General features: G+C 28.0%; 1 protein-coding gene across 7 annotated transcripts in view; it reads right to left on the bottom strand.

Moving 5' to 3' along the window:
• app (Palmitoyltransferase app) overlaps positions 1-18377 on the bottom strand; it is a 262389-nt gene that overhangs the window by 5521 nt on the left and 238491 nt on the right. For all 7 annotated transcript variants that reach the window (XM_065506499.1, XM_065506492.1, XM_065506496.1 and 4 more), the window contains 5 exons: positions 10322-10433; positions 10031-10185; positions 9828-9949; positions 9564-9756; positions 8937-9021 (listed from right to left, as the gene is read on the bottom strand). In XM_065506499.1, the coding sequence (XP_065362571.1) occupies positions 8937-9021; positions 9564-9756; positions 9828-9949; positions 10031-10185; positions 10322-10433 (667 nt within the window). The remainder of the gene's footprint in view (positions 1-8936; positions 9022-9563; positions 9757-9827; positions 9950-10030; positions 10186-10321; positions 10434-18377) is intronic.

The raw sequence follows: 18377 nt of genomic DNA on the forward strand, positions 1-18377 counted from the left end.
TGTTTCATTTACACATAAAATAGTTAATTACTTTAAAACAAATTTGGAAAATGTGAATTTAAATATTTATCTACTTGCAACAATTTCATTATTATTTTTTACATCCTCATTCAAAAACTTTGAGAACGTTCTTCAATTCCAAGTAGGGGTTCAACTAATTCAGGGGCTTAAATTAATAAAAAAAGATAGAAGTCAAACAAAGAATAGAAAGAATAAAAAAACAATGTATTAAAGTTTATAAGAAAATAGTAGAGTTTAAAAAAAAATTAGCCGAAATGTAGAGGAAATACGATCGATGAGTTTTCAGTATTGAGTATTGAAATTTAAATACAAATTAAAAAAAGGCTTAATACAAATAAAGGTGATAAAAGAGTAGGTTAAACATAATTTTCGAAATTACGTTTGAAAAATTTCAAGAAATACTTTTGTTAATTAACGGAGTTGAGTTGAGATTTATAGCAATACAACATAGTTTTAGTTTCCAAGTAAGAAAGTTTGTGAGATTAAGACAGTTTTATTTATATTTTTGACAATTCAAGGTGAATAAAGGAAGGGTTTTTTTTAGATCTAAGAAGTTATTTTATTCCAATATGTATTTCGAAAATTATTTGTAGTCAAATGGAAAATACGAGTATCTAGAATTAATTTAGAAATTAAGAAAAATATATGTACATATAAACCAAAATATAAATTGAAATCTCCATTCCAAACTCAATACTGATCTTGAAACTTTAAAAATGACTTATGAATTCGAAATACGATGAGCATTATGTTTTGAAATGTCTTAATTATATTTCTCACAATATGTACGCATTTTAAATGAAATGCGATTTGATTAATGGCGGCTTTTAAAGTTATATATGAATGTATATGTTCCTTTAATTTGTATTGTATAATAAATTATACCAAAACACAAATGCTAAAATAAACTAAAAGAATTAAGCAACAATTAAAATTATTTTTAAAAAAATTAAAGCATTTGCTGAGAATTAAAAGAAAATAACAGAAAAGGTTTTCCAAAATACTTGATTAATGCAAACAAAGTTTCAAAACATGAATTAGAATCTTTACAAAAATTATAAATAAAGGATTAACATTTATTAAAAAAAATAAAATCAAATTAACAAAAGAATCGTTTGAAGTTATAGTATATGTAATATATTTTTTGTAGAAAATATAAAGAAACAATTTCGATATTATTTTTGTTAATATTTTACAAAGAACTGTTTATAAACAGTTCGATTATTTGTTTGTTTTGTATTGTTTTGTTTTTGAACTCACCGTTATAAAATTCTCAAAAATAACGTGTTTTTTTATTTAAACCGCTCAAAAATTTCACATTTTTATTTTGTTAATGAAGCATAAGTAAGAGTTAAAGAAAATTTAAATACGTTTTGGTTTTTAGAAATTCATTATGTCAAAAATAAAATTGTAAGTAAGAATAGAACGAAATGATAAATTTTGGAATCGGTTAAGTACCGACTAAAAGCAGTTTATGCTATACACCATCAATTAATTCGAATATCGTCACTTTAAATCACTTAAAAATTTAAATTTTTTTTATTCTACAATTGTTTCGAAAATAGTGGATTTCTAAGATCAAGAAATTCTGCACTGAGACCAATACTGGTTTTATTTATTGGCAGTAAAGTTTATATTACAAATTATAGCAGAGTTTCGTATTAATTAATTCAACTTAAACTTAATTAACTGAAGTCTTAATTCAGAATTAAACATTTCAGCAAATCATTTCATTAAACCATTCCCAACATAACAAATTCTTAAGATTCCTTCAAAGGCTTTTATTTGAATAGAATCCATTCATTGTTGAAATAATAAATACATTACTTAATTTATAATAAAATTCATTCAACCTTTTAATGTTTAAATTTTTGTTAATTCAAATCTACTACATATTGAATGAAAATATTTTTTTCTTCATTTAGTTTTGGTTTCGATTTGCTTTTATTCATTTACAAACATGTACTTAAATCGTTTTCTAATTGATTTGAATTAAAGACAAATTGATTAATTCAATAAGGAATTAATTCTATAGAGAATTAATTAACTTTATTGGAATTATGCCTAGGAATTAACTCGCAAAGAATTCTTTAATGGAATGATTAAGAGAAACAAGTTTATTAGATTTAAAAAAAAATTTAATTAAATACTAATTCTTTCGAACCTTTCAACTACAGACTATTATCGGTTTTAAAAACTGTATAATTACGTTATAATTACAGCTCTTTATGTATTATGTTCTAAAATTATTTTTTGAAAATCAATTGGTTTTCGAAATCATTTGAGCTAAAATTTTTATTTCAGATATCGAGGGTTAAAATGTCATACATATGTTTTGATATTTTAATTAAGCATTTTCATAATTTTCCAGTTATTATCTGTTTTAAATACATATTCAAAAACCCTGAATTGCTATTTAGCAATATAATAAAATCGCCTAAATTGAATTTAGTTAACTTTTTAATTCAGATCAGAACCAACAACCAATATATCTCTAAATTACAGAATAAATTTGAATTCATTTCATAATAATATGGTGTAGAGCATAAGCATTAATTTAAGAGAATTCATAAACAAAATTTAAAATGAAGTTTAAGAAAAAAGAGTTGTTTTTTAAGTAAATGTAGAATAAATAGAGGAGCTCTCCGTAAGAAAATTGAAACAAAAAAGTTGTAATAAATTTAAAATATATATAAATAAGATCTTAATAATAAACAAGTTGCTAATAAAATTAAATGGCTAACTAAATATACATTAAATAAATATGTAATTAAAATAATAAAAACTATAAAAATGTCTTAAAATTATAAATTTACAAACTCTAATACTAAAGACGTAATAAATATATGATTGTATTATGGTAGAACGCATGTACGAGAGTATGTATAGAAATGTTAAAACTTTTTTGTTGAATTTATATAAAATTTTGTGTTTAATGCTGTGATTTGAAATAGTTGTTTCTGTTTCATTATTTAAACAGATTTGGTTTCAATGTTTTTTTATGGTTTGTTTGTTTTGTTTGTTTTTGAAGCTTCAGCAACATCCATTTTGTTCCAGTACAGTTTGTTAATAAATATTTTAAAAATATTACGAATGACAACAATTTATTTATTAATATTATTATTATTATTAATTATTTAATAATTATACAATAATAATATGTAGTTCATAAATACGTATAATTTCTTAATTCATTTAACATGGTTTGGTTTGGTTTTATTTAAATAACTATTATTATTTTTTGTTAACACTTATTAACTAATATTAAATATTTTAGTTTGTTTAATTGTTTATTATGTATCTCATAATAATATACCTATAATAATATGTATACATATTTTTTTGTTTAAAAATTATTATTATTATTATTTGTGTAAAGGAACTTAAATATGAGTTTTGTTTTTATACTTTTTTAAAATATCTTCTTTATTGGTTTTGGTTTGTATTTAACTGCAAAATAATTTCATTGTTTATATATGTAAGTAAGTATGTATTTTATTATTAATTGTTTCTTCTCAATAATTGTGTTTATTTAAAATGGCAGTTTTTAGCTATTATTTACTTATTGTTCATTACTAAGTAATTAATTCAATTTCTGTTATAATGTTTAATTAACTGTATAATTTCGTTTTCGATTTCTATTTCGTTTCGTTAATTATTAAAATTTGTTTAGTCATGTTATTTATATAAACTCTAATTTTTGTTTTAAATTTTTGTTGTTGTTTTTTTTTTTGTTTTTAACCATTTCAAATTGAAACCTCATATAAAAAAGTTACAAAATTTTTTTTCATTAACTAAATTTAATTTTTGGTTTTTAAAAAAGTATGATTTTGTTTTATTTTTAATACATGTAAGTATTTCGTAAAAAACACAAATAATTTTTATATATATAAGTAGTATATATACCTAATTTTTAATATTTTAATAAATAATTTTGTTTAAAATAAATTATTTAATATCAATAATTAAGCACAGCTCTAAATAATAGTAAGTTTGAATTTTAACTCAGTTCAAAAAGTTTTTGGGAGAGTTGTTATATTTATTTCAATCTAAAATTAAAGACATTTACATTTTTATCAGAATATGTATAAAAATTATGGAACATACGATTTAAAGTATAGAACAATTATCAGACATTTTTAGTAGAAATTGTGGTAAAAATTTGAACTTCAATAACTTCATGAATGCAGTAATCTTACAAACACGAGATTTGGGACAATCCCGGTATTGGGATAAGATTGAATTTTCTAATAATCTTCTCTCAAAACTATATATATATATTTTTTTTAATAACGATTTTTATTTAAAAATAGTATTAATTCCTACGCGGGAATTTTTTTCGGTAATTTTCGGGAAATGCTTGTCGGGAATTCTTCATAAGTTTTCTTCTAAAAGTTACAATTTTCTGATTCGTTTCGATGGCCAAATTTGTTGCTAATTGAATCATTCTATTATATCTAGCGATTTTATTTTCATTTAGCCATTTTATTTTGTCCTAGCCTTTTTTATTTCAAACTTTTCTTGAAATTTTTTAAAAAATATACCAATATTTTTAATCAAATGACAAAGAAATAGTCTTTTTTTTTTAAAAAATCTTACGTAGCGGATTTGATGAGAACAGGCTGCGTAATTGTTTCCAAAGCAAACACATCAGTCATATTCAAAATTCAATTTTGCATTTATTTAATGGATCCGATTTTGTTTATAAGTGCCCAGAAATTTGTTTAATTTATCAAAAAGGAACCAATTTATATTGATATTACAATTTTTTAATCTGCTAAGAAATGTAATATTTTATATACATACTAATAAGTCGATCTCACTAAATAAAAAGACAATATTTATGAATTTGTATTCAGTCATTTTGGGTTTTAGCCATTTCTAGCCATTTTTAATTCTAAATCTAGCCATTCGCTGAGCTGAAGAGTTGGCAACCTTGATTATATCCATAGATTTTTTCGGTTCTAGCAACAGATAGTCAGTTGGCAAAGAAGTATTAAGGTTGAAATAACCGAATTTTTTCACTCAACTCAAGCCACAGCAGAAAAATTTGGTTATTAAGAATGAATCTAATTTAAAGTTTATGCTCTTAAAGGAATTAAGATGCCTAACAGTACCCGTTATACGGTAAACATTTGGCTGAATAGCGAAACCGAAACTTTGACCTCGAGGACATAAATTAATTTTTGGATGGTTTATACATATATAGGTTCAATGTTTATATTTGTAAATAGATGCATGCAAAATACATTTTGAGTAGTTAGTCAGTTGTTATAATTTTTCATCTCATATTAAAAATAATGATGTATCCTAGAAAGTTTTTAATTCTAATGTTTTAAGTTCATAAAAATCGGACAACTAATTACAAAGAATTTGAAGTTTTTTTGATTATTCTTCGAAATATTAGGAAATTTTTACTGATAGTTTATTATCTCGAAATTCCCTCATTATTCTACTCTGAATTAGCCGTACGATAGCTAATAATTAAGGAAAATCTTTAGAAAATAGTAGATACATTTTTTGGGATATCCTTTACTCAAGGACAATTTGATTTGATTTTCATGAAAAAAAAAGAAATGTTTCATTAGCTTGAATTTTATTCTTAAAAGCCTAGTTTTGAAATATTCTTAAAAACCTATTTAAGATACTTATGTATTATAGTAAATGCTTTAAAATTAATTAAAGATTTATAAAAATATATGGTTTGGCATCAAATTTTAAAGACAGTTTTGAAATATAGAGCTGTGCTTTTTTCGTCTTGTTTTACAAATACATATGTACTTCTTTATATGTATATATGTTTTTAAATATACATTTAATATAAACTATATTCTTTTTTAGGAAGCGCTTTTGTATATCAACAAATTAAATATTATACATACATATAAATTAATATCATTTAGTTTTTTCTTTTCAATTTCTTTGAATTTTAGTACATAATTGCTTTTCAACTAAAGAAAATACTTAATTACGTTGTGAGTAAAAAGAAAGAGTTCTTGTTGTTTAGTAAGTACTTAGTTTGTAGTTGTCACGTTCTTGAGACTTGGAGGTGGCGGTGTTAAATAATTTAATTTTATATAAAACTTGTAATATCTTGGAATTTCAATAAACAGAACAAAAAAAGAAACATAAAAACACTTTGGAATAAATAATATGTAATCAAATTTAAAGTAAAAGAACACATTAAATCACTCGACTGGTAATATTTTTTTGAAAATGAAAATGAATCCATTTCTTTTTGGTATATTACCAATTAGGTGGTTTAGTTTTGTTAGTTTGTTAAAGGATACTAGTATAAACACTGTGCTAGAGTAATGAAAAATTTAAATGAACCATTTACAGAAATAAAAAAAATAATTCAAGGTGTTAGAAGGTGGAGTAGGGGGTCTAACTACAAGCAAACTAAACTAAGGGTTTGTTAGTTGGTTAGTTTTAATGGAAAGGATTCTCGAGGTCTATTTACGTAACACACATAACATACATTTTAGCAGTTATAGTACATGTACTTGAGAGAGGTGGACTTGGGGGGATAAACTAAAAATGTTGTTTAAAGAACGAAAAAAAGCAAGCGTGTTTTTATTTATTTGAAAGTGGGATCAAAAGCGATCCTTTGCAGGAAGCCTTTGTTAAAGGTTATCTACTTTATCTTTTAAAAGTTTTCAAAGTATAAACAAATATTACACATTTCCAAAATTTTGAAGCAAATTTCTGATCAATACGTTCAAAGCATTTAAGATTTTTAATCGCTTTTTTATTATTTAAATTAACTTTATACAACGAAATACCTAAACTTTGTTGAAGTTTAGCGTTATGAATATTTATTGCAAAATGATAGGTTTGTATTCCGTAATTAGTTTAGGAAGTGGAAATACATACATACATACTTAGAACTCAGTTTTCTAACAAATTTAACAAATAGTAAGAATAAGAAAATAGAATTCGAGTTCTAAATACATATGTATGTATCCGTAGATAGAAATGAAACTTGCTTTTCCAGAAAAGAATAGCCTAAGACTGGAACAAAAAAAAAAAATCACTCCAGTGTCACAGCAACTGCTAATTAATGAATTCATATCTTTATCCAAATCATAATATTAAACCATAGAGAAAGAACTTTATAAAAATTATTCAATTTAATATTTAATTGTCGATCGTTTACAGAATTCATTAAATAGCAGTTGTCATCAATATCAAGATTGGTTTTCAAATATTCTATAATCTTTAAGTTTATTCAAGCAATACTGACGTAATAGGATCAAACTATTTAAGAACATCAATTTTAGCCCTGTTTTCAATTTATAGCCAATACAAAGGAATGAGGTTTATGTAAGCAAAATGGGATATACATATATTTTTTTTAAAACAGTTTAGTAATTATTTATAACGGATTAGCATCTTAGATTTGTAAAGAGTGTAAAATAAAACTTGATAGTTTTATTAGGATGTTATAGTAAAATCATTTAGGAATCTTTGTTTTTATCTTTTGTTTTGAGGATTCAGTAAAAGTGTTATTAATTTACAAAAAATTAAAAAATAGTTTTTTAGAAGTAAATATTTGAATTTATTCATTTACCGATTTAGGTACCCAAGTACTGAAAAATAGTCTTGATTGATAATAATAATAATAAAACTGTTAAATAAATGTTCTATTATATTAGAGATCTTAAATGTGAAATCCATTGCTAAATTAGCTTATGCAAATTATAGACACAATTATTAATTTTGAAGCTTCTGTACGGTTTTTATATTTCACCATTTTGTTAACTCTTTTTCTATTCCTCTTCTGTTTCGTTTTGGCATCTCAATTACGAATCATTTATCAAATTCGATTTGTTTTATTTTTTAGTTTTTAATTTTAAATTTAAAATTTATAACAAAGGCAACAACAATAATAATAACAACAGAGATAGAAGATGTAGTGGAACTATTATCATTAGACCCAGAATAGTATTTATGGATTTCGTACTATGACGAATCGCTACCTGCTGCATCTTCTATAATTGAATTAAGATCAATATTGAATGAATATTCATAAAGATTTGAATAACGATCACGCTCTTTCCATGGTGATCGATGATTCATATAAAGATTTCGTTTACTAACACGAAATATTTGACTGTCTTTGATCGATTGATCGTCATCGCATGGCTCACCGCCACCACCAAAGTCACATTCGCGAATAGTCAAGCGGTTCGTGGGCGATTTCAATTCGAACAGAACCTCCTGATGTTTGTAGCGCGGACGCATGGGCAGGGGTTGATAGCCGGGTAAGGTGACCTTTTGCGAGTCAACCGATTGCGTGGACTGCCGACGCATGCCACGCCCCTTATTAAAGGGGTAGCTGAGGAAGATGTTCGAACTATTCGAACTGTGTTGCGGCGAATAGTATTTGTAGTCGGGAGCAGGCGGTTGAGGAGGGCCTGCGGTCTGCATGGTCGGCAGTGTCGTAGTACTGGCCGAGGGCGCTGCTGAGGCTTGCAATTGCAGCGAAGAAGGACGTTTTGGTTGTTGCAAAGAAACGCCTGTCGCCGACACAGGCGTTATGGCAGGCAGAGCTGAAGACGAGCCCATTAACGAGACCGTCTGGTGTTGATGGAGTTGATGATGAGAGGGATGGTGATGATGCAACAGCGGTAGTGGCGAGTTGCGTGTATCGAACGACGGTGAGAGAGGTAAGTGTAGTGAACGCTTAAGATTTAGTCTATACGTCGAGGCAGCTGGCGAGTGCACCAACGAGGGTGTGGCGAATGCACTTGGTGTTGGTGTTGTTGTCATTTGTTCAGGGTGTAACTGAAGCTCTTGTTGTTTTTGATATTTATTGTTAAATTGATGAGCAGGTGGTAAAAGTGTTTGTAGTGAACATTTTTGATGTTGATGTTTTTGTTTTTTATGATGGTGTTTTTTACGTGACTTACCATTTTGAAAATTGTCATAGCTGCGCGGCCTATAAACACCGCCAGCCGTAGCACTAGCATCCATGGCCGATGATGAGGTATTGGACTGTATATTGTGCATTTGTTTGTTTGTTCGATTGTTTGTTTTCCAAAATATATATTTCCAACAAGCAAATTTATTTATTTATTGTAGTTGTTGTTAGAAAACAAAGCAATACCAATATCACTCCCAGACGGAGAACGAGAGAGATTTATAAAGAGAGTACAGTGAGGATCATGTTTAAGTTTACAGTGTTTTTTGGGTTTTGTTGGATGAAGATTTCGCAATCAAAAATGTAGTAGTAGTAGTAGTTGTTGTAGGTTTTTAGATGGTGGTGGTGGAAACGTGGTGAAGTTGATGAGTGTGGTGAATTTTTTTTTTTTTTTTTTTATTATTTGTTTGATTTAATCATTTTGTAACCAGAAATAAACAAGAAAAGAATAAACAAAGTGCATTATTAGAAGTAATTTGTTAAAGAAAAAAAAACAAGTGCCTTAAATCTAAAAAGAATTTTAAATCGATCAAATTACACCGAGAGATTGAAATTTAAAGGAATTAGTTAAGAAAAAATCTATTAAAAGCTTAAGTAATTGAGAAGAAACTCTTACCTCATCATAGTATCTTGATTTCAAATCGGAACCACCTATACTAATGCCACCACCGGCCCCCGTTATAATAGGCTGAGAGGTAATCATGGCTCCACTGCCAACATGAGTTGCACTAATGACATCACTGAGGGGATGGCGAGGACTCGAATGTTGTTGCATTTGTAAAATGTATTCATCCGTAGCTATGCCACGCCTTTAACATAAAACGATGTCTTGTAATAAAATAAATTTCTTGTTTGTTTGTTTGTATGTGTCACTACTAACCGATCTATTAAGGAAGGTGTCATGGGTCCACATAATATATGGCAACAATTTAAACATATATTTCCTCTAGAATATGGATTTAAATTACGCTGTCCACCTTTAGATGAAAATGAACCTTTGAGCTGTAGAGTTGTAAAAGGAAGGAACAATTTTAAAATCAATTACAAAAAACAAATAAAAATTAAATAAAATCATAATTATACATCTTCATTTGTTGTTTGATCACTGGTGGTTAAATATGTATGAAATCCCGCTAAACCGATCACAGACCAGATGGAAAAGAAACATATAAATACCACAATCACAGTGAATGGTGCCTTTTTTATAACTTCAAATACTTCCTGTTCAGTTTTCATTACTAAAATAAAATAATACAAATAACGTTGATAGAAATAAAATATGTAGTAGTATGTATGTATGTTTAAGCAAAACTAATGATGGTGATTTTTCTTTTAAAGTTTGCTGAATAGAGTCATAATGAAATGTATACTTACATAATACTAAATGCGTCACAGAGCATGAAAATATGAATACGGCTAAAAATGCCAAAGAGACTAGAAACAAATAAAAGAAGCGATAATTACGTTTGCCCACACAATTACCAACCTGAAAGAAAATTAGAAAAAAAAATATTTTATTATTGTTAAATAAAATATAAAGTTTTATTAAATATGTATATTAGAGTTGGTCGATTTGTATGGAGCCAAAAAAAATGCAACAAGCGGTTATCAAAATCGTAATCTACGATGAATTCTAAGAATGTTTGCCGAAGAAACCATGGGTCTAAAATCAAAATGGAGCTTCCCATTTTTAACGCGAAAATTTTCCTTTCGTATTTTATATTTTTGTTTAAATATACTAACATTTTATTGAGCCTTTTAAGAAACTTGACTATATTTGGGCTTTTTCAAAAGCAAAGAAAGGCAAAAAAGATGAATCTTTGCAAATGGAGAAGATTAACAATAAACTTCACCCGAGGATGGTTACAAAATCTCATATTGTGGTTGTGCGAGAACCTAAAACCGATCTTTTGGGTCACAGTGGAGAAAATGAAAAATATAAAAGGTGCAAATAAACTTGTAAGTTCTAAACCGATAATTCGATTTTAATAAAATTTTCCACGACTATAGAGGAGTTCTTACTGAGCTTAAGTTTTAAATTCGGACTTTCAACGTTAATGGTGGTTTCTTCATGCAAATGGTTTCTTCGGCAAAACTTCTTAGAAATCATTGTAGATTACGATTTTGATAACCGCTTTGTCGAGAAAAAAATTGACCCACTCTAATGTTTATGTATACATACGTAAAATTTAGATAATATTTAGTTTTTGGCTAAATTTACAAATCAAATAATTTATATTTAAATTTTTAAATATTTTTTATAATATTTAAATTTTTACATATTTTTTATAATATTTAAATATAAAATTTCTTGTATGAAACATGTTGAGGTGGTAGGTCAATCATAAAAAAAACAAACTGTGCCGAAGAAACCATAGCTCAAAAATTAATTTCGAAACCCATGGATTTCAATATGAGAAAGTTAAATATTCGTCAATTTTCAAAATAATTTCGTAAATTTTCCCCTAAAAGGCGCCATTATGTAGTGGGGTCGGTCATACATTTGGAATCGATTGGGGCACTTTAAATGGGTCAAAGTGGGATTTTTAAAAATTTGACCTTTGCACAGTGGTTTCCCTTATATGAACAAGCGGTCAATAATCAATATCTCCAAAACTAAAAAAGCTGGGGTCTTCAAAATTTGTCACCTCATAGCATGCCCGAAGAACTTAAAGTTTGCAAATTTTTAAGAAAAAATATTAACAACTGTAACCACAGTAGCCCTTTGATCTTTCAAGGGTTAATTGGCTTTTAGATTTGTTTTATGAATTTTTGAAATAAAATATTTCAGTATGAAAATTTGTTTGTTTTAAACAATTTAAGTAAATTTTTATTCCATTTTAATTCGTTTAAATTATACACTGAAAAAAAAACTAAATTAAAAAGTTATACAAAGTTATATAATGCAATATGAGGTATTACTAAGTAATATAAGGTAGTAAGGTAAAATAGGGCATTAATATACATATATCAAATATTAATCAAATTTAAAAATCCTTGACTTAAACTACTTGTTTTCTTTGTTGGTAAGTTTGGCCTCCAGAAATAAATGGATCTGAACTTAAAACAGCCTATTTAGAAGTTCTGTATTTGTAGCATTGCGCGATATTTTTCGGGTATGTTGCAACCTAAACGTTTTATATGCTTATTTTTCGCTTCAGCTGCTTCCTCCGATAATTCACCTATTGACACTACTACAAGCTTGCTTACCTCAGCTCCATGGATCAGATTTTTATGTACCGATGCAAAAATAAGACGGTGCACAGAGGGATTTTGGTGTCAAAAAGTCAATTTTTCAAACACTTAATTTCAACAATCAAATGATGCAATTTTGTAGAGAAATGTTTATAGATGAAATGTACACTTATAGTTTTAAGAAAAAATGTATTTTATTTTATTTTTAGAAAATTGAACTAAAGTCCATGCAAGGGTGTTAGCAAAAATTTACTTATATTTTCACGCAATTCAGTGGTATAATTTTCCTAATAATACCATTTACCTTTAACATATTTGAAAAATATAACATTTCAACATCAGTAAAAAAAAATTATGGGGAAACCATAAACCGTTAAGAAGACATGCCCAAATCTATAAGACTCTAATTATTATTGTATTTTTGATTTTCCATGGAGAAAAAAAATGTAGCCCCACTTTCCCCCAAGCTCTTTTTTTAATAAAATGAAAGGTGGGAGTGTCTTGTTTCGATTAAAAAAAAGAATAGTTTTCGGAACAGGATGAAAACTTAACATTTTTTGTCGAATAATAAACGAAATATCCAAAAAATTCTTATCTATGTATGGGTTTCGTGGGCGGTGGGCGTGACCGATTTTATTGAAACTCGACATGTGTTCCTTTTTGGTTTCAATAAATGTATGTACCAAATGTCTAGACTTTTGCTTGGATATAAACAATATTATGCGAAAAAATCAATTTGGATTGTATGGGCAGTGGGCGTGGACTTTTTTGATAAAATTTAATTTTTTTTTTAATTTAGTCTATATAATTCTCGGTGCCAAATTTCAATACTCTACGACCACCCCTTATAATTTTTGCTCAAAAATGTATTGCATTTGGATTGCATGGGCGGTATGCGGTGGGCATGTCCGATTTTAATAAAACTTACGTTCTTCTTTTGTTTCAGAAAATATATGTACCAAATTTCTAGACTTTTACTTGAATAGGGAAAATTTTATGCGAACAAATCTATTTGGATTGTATGGGCAGTGGGCGTGGTCGATTTTGATAAAATTTTACTTGTTTCTTAGTTTGGTCCATATAATTATCTGTGCCAAATTTCAGCGCTCTACAACCACTCCTTACACTTTTTGCAAAAAAATGTATGAAGCATTCTTCTGTGGGGCGGGTTAGTATATTACAGATTACACGCCCATCCGCAAATTTCCGCAACTAACTTCAGCACTTTTATTATCTTAAGAATCAGATTAATACAATGAAAAAGAAACCTACGGGGGAATCTTGGGGGAACACAACTAAAACTTTAAGTAAACATAATGAAGTTTTACAAAAAAGTAACAAACATATAGGTTAACTAAAACATTAATTTCACAAGAATTACAACACAAGTTAGTTTTTATTATTTTCAAAAGATAAAATAAAAACCTTTAACTTCAAAATCCATTGAAAATAATTTAATTTTGTAGACTACAGCAATTGCAATACCGTTTTGAAGTGCACTTTTGCTTTGAATTATTCTTCCAGCGTTCAGCTGCGCTTTGCAAATGAATATTTGCTCATGCTTTCAATTTTATTTTTAAAAAGTCCCGTTAGATTTCCAGTAAAAACCGGTTTGCCATTAAAAAGATTGGATATTTAAGACACAATTTTTTTGCATTTTGTCTAAATATTTTGTGATCGTTTTATTTATTTTTGGCCTATGGGCGGAACCACTGTGCTTTGGCTCAAAATAAGGAACATCAGAATTCATTTTACAGATATGGTTCCTTGGGTAAAGTTTCTTTTTTGATCCCTAGAGTACGATTTTACTTAATTTTATTTTTGAAATGAAAATGGAGATGCGTCCTTTCAACATTATACAAACCAAGGCATATGAAAAAATTTTTCATGAATTTTTTTTCTTTGAAACAATGCCTATTGTGTCTTAATTTTGGTATATGGAATTTTCTGCAAGGCCAAGTTTTTATTTCAATTTAGCGACATGTTTTTTTTTTTTGTTTTTGTATAGGAACATTACATTTTCACATACTTAGAAAATACATAAATTCCAAAAGACTTTTCCATTTCATTTATACCAGGGGGTATTTTTATGCTAACACATGTCTAATGTATACATTTATGTATGGAATGTAAGAATGTGTGGTTGTTGTATGAAGATGAAGAAATCTTTATAAAATATGAAAATTGCAATATGATATAAATACTTGGATTTTACATACATACATACATATTTAAATACATGCATACATACATATGTTGGCACTGTAACTAGGCAAGTAAATAATTGTACTAACCACAACATAAAATTCAAAAAATATACATATATACATACATACATACATTCCTATGTATGTATATAAATGAACAAATAGTTTTAAACAGGGGAAATTATAAACACTTTATCATTAGTCATTAGAGACATGTATTGTAATAAAAGAAAAACTTTAAAGAAAACTTATAAAATGTGGTGCAACCAAAATCTTTTACCTAATAATTACGTTTTCAGAGCACTAGTATTAATACAACATAAATGTTTCTGGGGCAAAAATTAGTTGATGGTCTACAATCTTTGTCAAACAGAGAATGCTAATAAAGAATGCAAAGGAGTAGAAAGAAAATGTTTGTGATTTTGTAGCACAAAATCCATCGTACATCCTTAAAATGCTAATTGTACATACGACAATCATTATACGACAAGTATGAATTCAAATTGGAAGTCGTTTGATTTTTAAAAAGTTTGAATGAAGAAATGCGAACGTAATTCATTTGTCCATAAATTTAATGAAAGGATCAAGTCTCTATAATAATTGTACTCCATCGAGGAAAGGGTAAGTACTTATAGGCCTCACATACTTATAAAAGTAGCCTCACTTGAAAAAAACGGAAGAAGATAAAAAAAATGAACTTAGAAATGAATTCACTTCATTCAAAAAACAACATAAAAACTTGTGTTAGTAGTAGTCGTCGTAGCAGTTGTACCCCCTAGTATGAGTATATAAGTCAGTGTCTAAATATACATACATATGTATCTACATTAGACTGGCCTCGTTAGTATGAAGCCATTAAATGTAGTCCATGTTCATTTCATTTACAATTTATCGTAACTTTTTTTCCTAGCGCTAGATGTTCCAGTGTCAGATTTGATCAATCTATTGGGATTATTCGGGATTTTTAAAATGTTTAGCTTTTATTTTAAATATAAATATTTATGTATATAAAAGTACAATATAAATGTTTCCAAAATATTTGCCATTGTTAGCTATGAATTTTTTCCATCTTTCTGGCAACATAAGATGGAAAAAGAACGGCTCATCTTTTGAGACCAAGAACGAATCAAGTCAATTTCAGATACTCTGTTCTAAGGTGAAGATTATCCCAGAGAGAGAGAGTTTTGCATCGAAACAAATAGTATTCGGACTCGGCAAGATCAAGACTATAAGGTTGGTGAGGCAAAACTTCCCAAACACTTCATTGTAAATAGTTTTTAACAGGTATTGCATAATGTGGCCTAGCGTTGTCATAATGCAATATTACGGTGTCATGACTGACCGCATATTCCGGGCTTTTTCGGCAAATGCTCGCATCAAACGAATCAGTTGCATTCGGTATAGGTGATGGTCTGGCCAGATTCAGGCGCTCATAATAGATGGGGCCCTATTGCTCTCATTAAATGCAGATACCTTATCGCCATGGATATTTGGCTTTGGTGTCGATTCGGCTGGTTGGCCGGTCTTCAAGTACGATCTGTTATGCTTCGGGTTATCGTAATATATTAATATTTCATCGCAAGTACTGATTCATTGCAAAAATGATTTTCGTTAATAGCGTTCAAACATCATTTCGGTCATGCAAAATCGTCATTCAAGGCATCTGGGCTTCAATTCGTATGGTACGCAATTTCGATGTTTTTGGATGCATCCTGCTAGCAGATCTTTTTTAAATTGTCGCATGAATAGCTCCCAATGATTTCGCAAGCTTTTGTTTAGTTTTACAATAATCTTCATGGAGTAATGCTATCAATTCTTGGTCTTCAAACTTTTTTGGCTGGCCTGTGCGATCTTTGTCTTCCGTCACTCTTCTGAGCCGCACAAACTATCTCTCGCACGTTGAAACCTATGAAACATATTCACCATAAACTATGACGTTTTGTTTGAACAAAATATAACCATTTCGAAGCAAAAAACATTGTTGTATACACTATAATGTTCAATAACTAAGTGAGAATAAATGACAGATATGTACCCTACAAAATGTCATACACACAATAGAACGCCAAAAATAAAACTGATCCTCATACAAAAATCATTCAGATAGTTTTGTCTTTGTTTTAATAAATGCTAAAACTCTAATACACGTTTTTATTGATATGAATTTAGTTTGAAATCAATTGAAAAACACAAATCTCGGTTTAATAGTAAATTTTCAATAACCATAGTTGAGTAAATCTTTGACTCCATATAAACGGGGCCAGTCTAATGTAATGATATGAATGAATGTTTGTGTATTTTATATACTGCAGGATAGTAGAGATGACTAGATTTGAATGTATGAGTGTATTTGAGAATTCTGAATTCATTCTATGGCACTGCACTGCACTGGGTAATATTTAATTTTTTTCCAAAGATTTTTTTCTTTCTCTAGTTTTTGCTGTTGCAGTTTATTTTTGTAAAATTCTTTTTTCTTTTTGTTGTACTTTCAGTTTACAATTCAATGTAGGTTGAGCGTCTTGTTTGCCTATTTTTTTTTTCTTGTACTTTGTTTTTTTTCTTCTTTCTTTTTAATTTTGTTTTTCTATACAAACGCAACACTTTCACTTTAACACTTTCTGAAGGTCGATCATTTTATTTGAAAGGATTTTATTTTTTGTTATAATGGAAAAATATGTAGATGATAGAGGGAATGAAAGCAAAAAAAAATAAACATAAAAAGTTTTATTTAGATATAAAAAAGGCATGTCGCTGCCATGAGTATTAATGTAGAATTTATTCATTCATTTAGCTTGTGCTTTTCATTTCATTTTGTTTTTTTTTAATTTTTTATGTATTTTCACACAACTAATTATCCTTAAGAGAAAATGTTAATGATGTCTTACGTTGTGTGCGCTAATTCTTTTATTGCTGTTGCTCCTTTATGCATGTCCTTTTTTTTTAACTGGCAAGATGTTGATGAAATCAGACGCATATTTATAAAAATTAGGATTTGTAAAGTAGAAATTAACAAATATTGCTGCACAATGGGTCACAGCTGTAAAATTTATGGTTTGTGTAGAGTTTTTAAACTGAGTTTAAAGTGAATTGTTATTAACTAAATTTTTTCAACAAATATTCAAACACGATGGTTTACTAAACACTTTTCCACATAAAATTCCAACCGTGAAAAGTTAGATATCTTAAATCCAAAACAAGCTCAATCTGTGATCACTCATATTTTATACCAAAAATCGATTTTTAGGATAAAAAAGTCAAATATCTTAAATCGTTAATAACTTTGTAAATACTGCGATTTGAGCCAAAACAAGCTCAATCTGTGATCACTCATATTTTATACCAAAAATCGATTTTTGGGATAAAAAAAGTCAAATATCTTAAATCGTTAATAACTTTGTAAATACTGCGATTTGAGCCAAAACAAGCTCAATCTGTGATCACTCATATTTTATACCAAAAATCGATTTTTAGGATAAAAAAGTCAAATATCTTAAATCGTTAATAACTTTGTAACTACTGCGATTTGAGCCAAAACAAGCTCAATCTGTGATCACTCATATTTTATACCAAAAATCGATTTTTAGGATAAAAAAGTCAAATATCTAAAATTGTTAATAACTTTGTAAATACTGCGATTTGAGCCAAAATGAGCTCAATCTGTGATCACTCATATTTTATACTAAAAATCGATTTTTAGGATAAAAAAGTCAAATATCTTAAATCGTTAATAACCTTGTAAATACTGCGATTTGAGCCAATATAAGATCAATCTGTGATCACTCATATTTCATACCAAAAATCGATTTTTGGGATAAAAAAGTCAAATATCTTAAATCGTTAATAACTTTGTAAATACTGCGATTTGAGCCAAAACAAGCTCAATCTGTGATCACTCATATTTTATATCAAAAATCGATTTTTGGGATAAAAAGTCAAATATCTTAAATCGTTAATAACTTTGTAAATACTGCGATTTGAACCAATATAAGCTCAATCTGTGATCACTGATATTTCATACCAGAAATCGA

Source organism: Calliphora vicina, chromosome 3 (genome assembly GCF_958450345.1).
Source record: "Calliphora vicina chromosome 3, idCalVici1.1, whole genome shotgun sequence".
In the NCBI taxonomy this organism is placed as follows: domain Eukaryota; kingdom Metazoa; phylum Arthropoda; class Insecta; order Diptera; family Calliphoridae; genus Calliphora; species Calliphora vicina.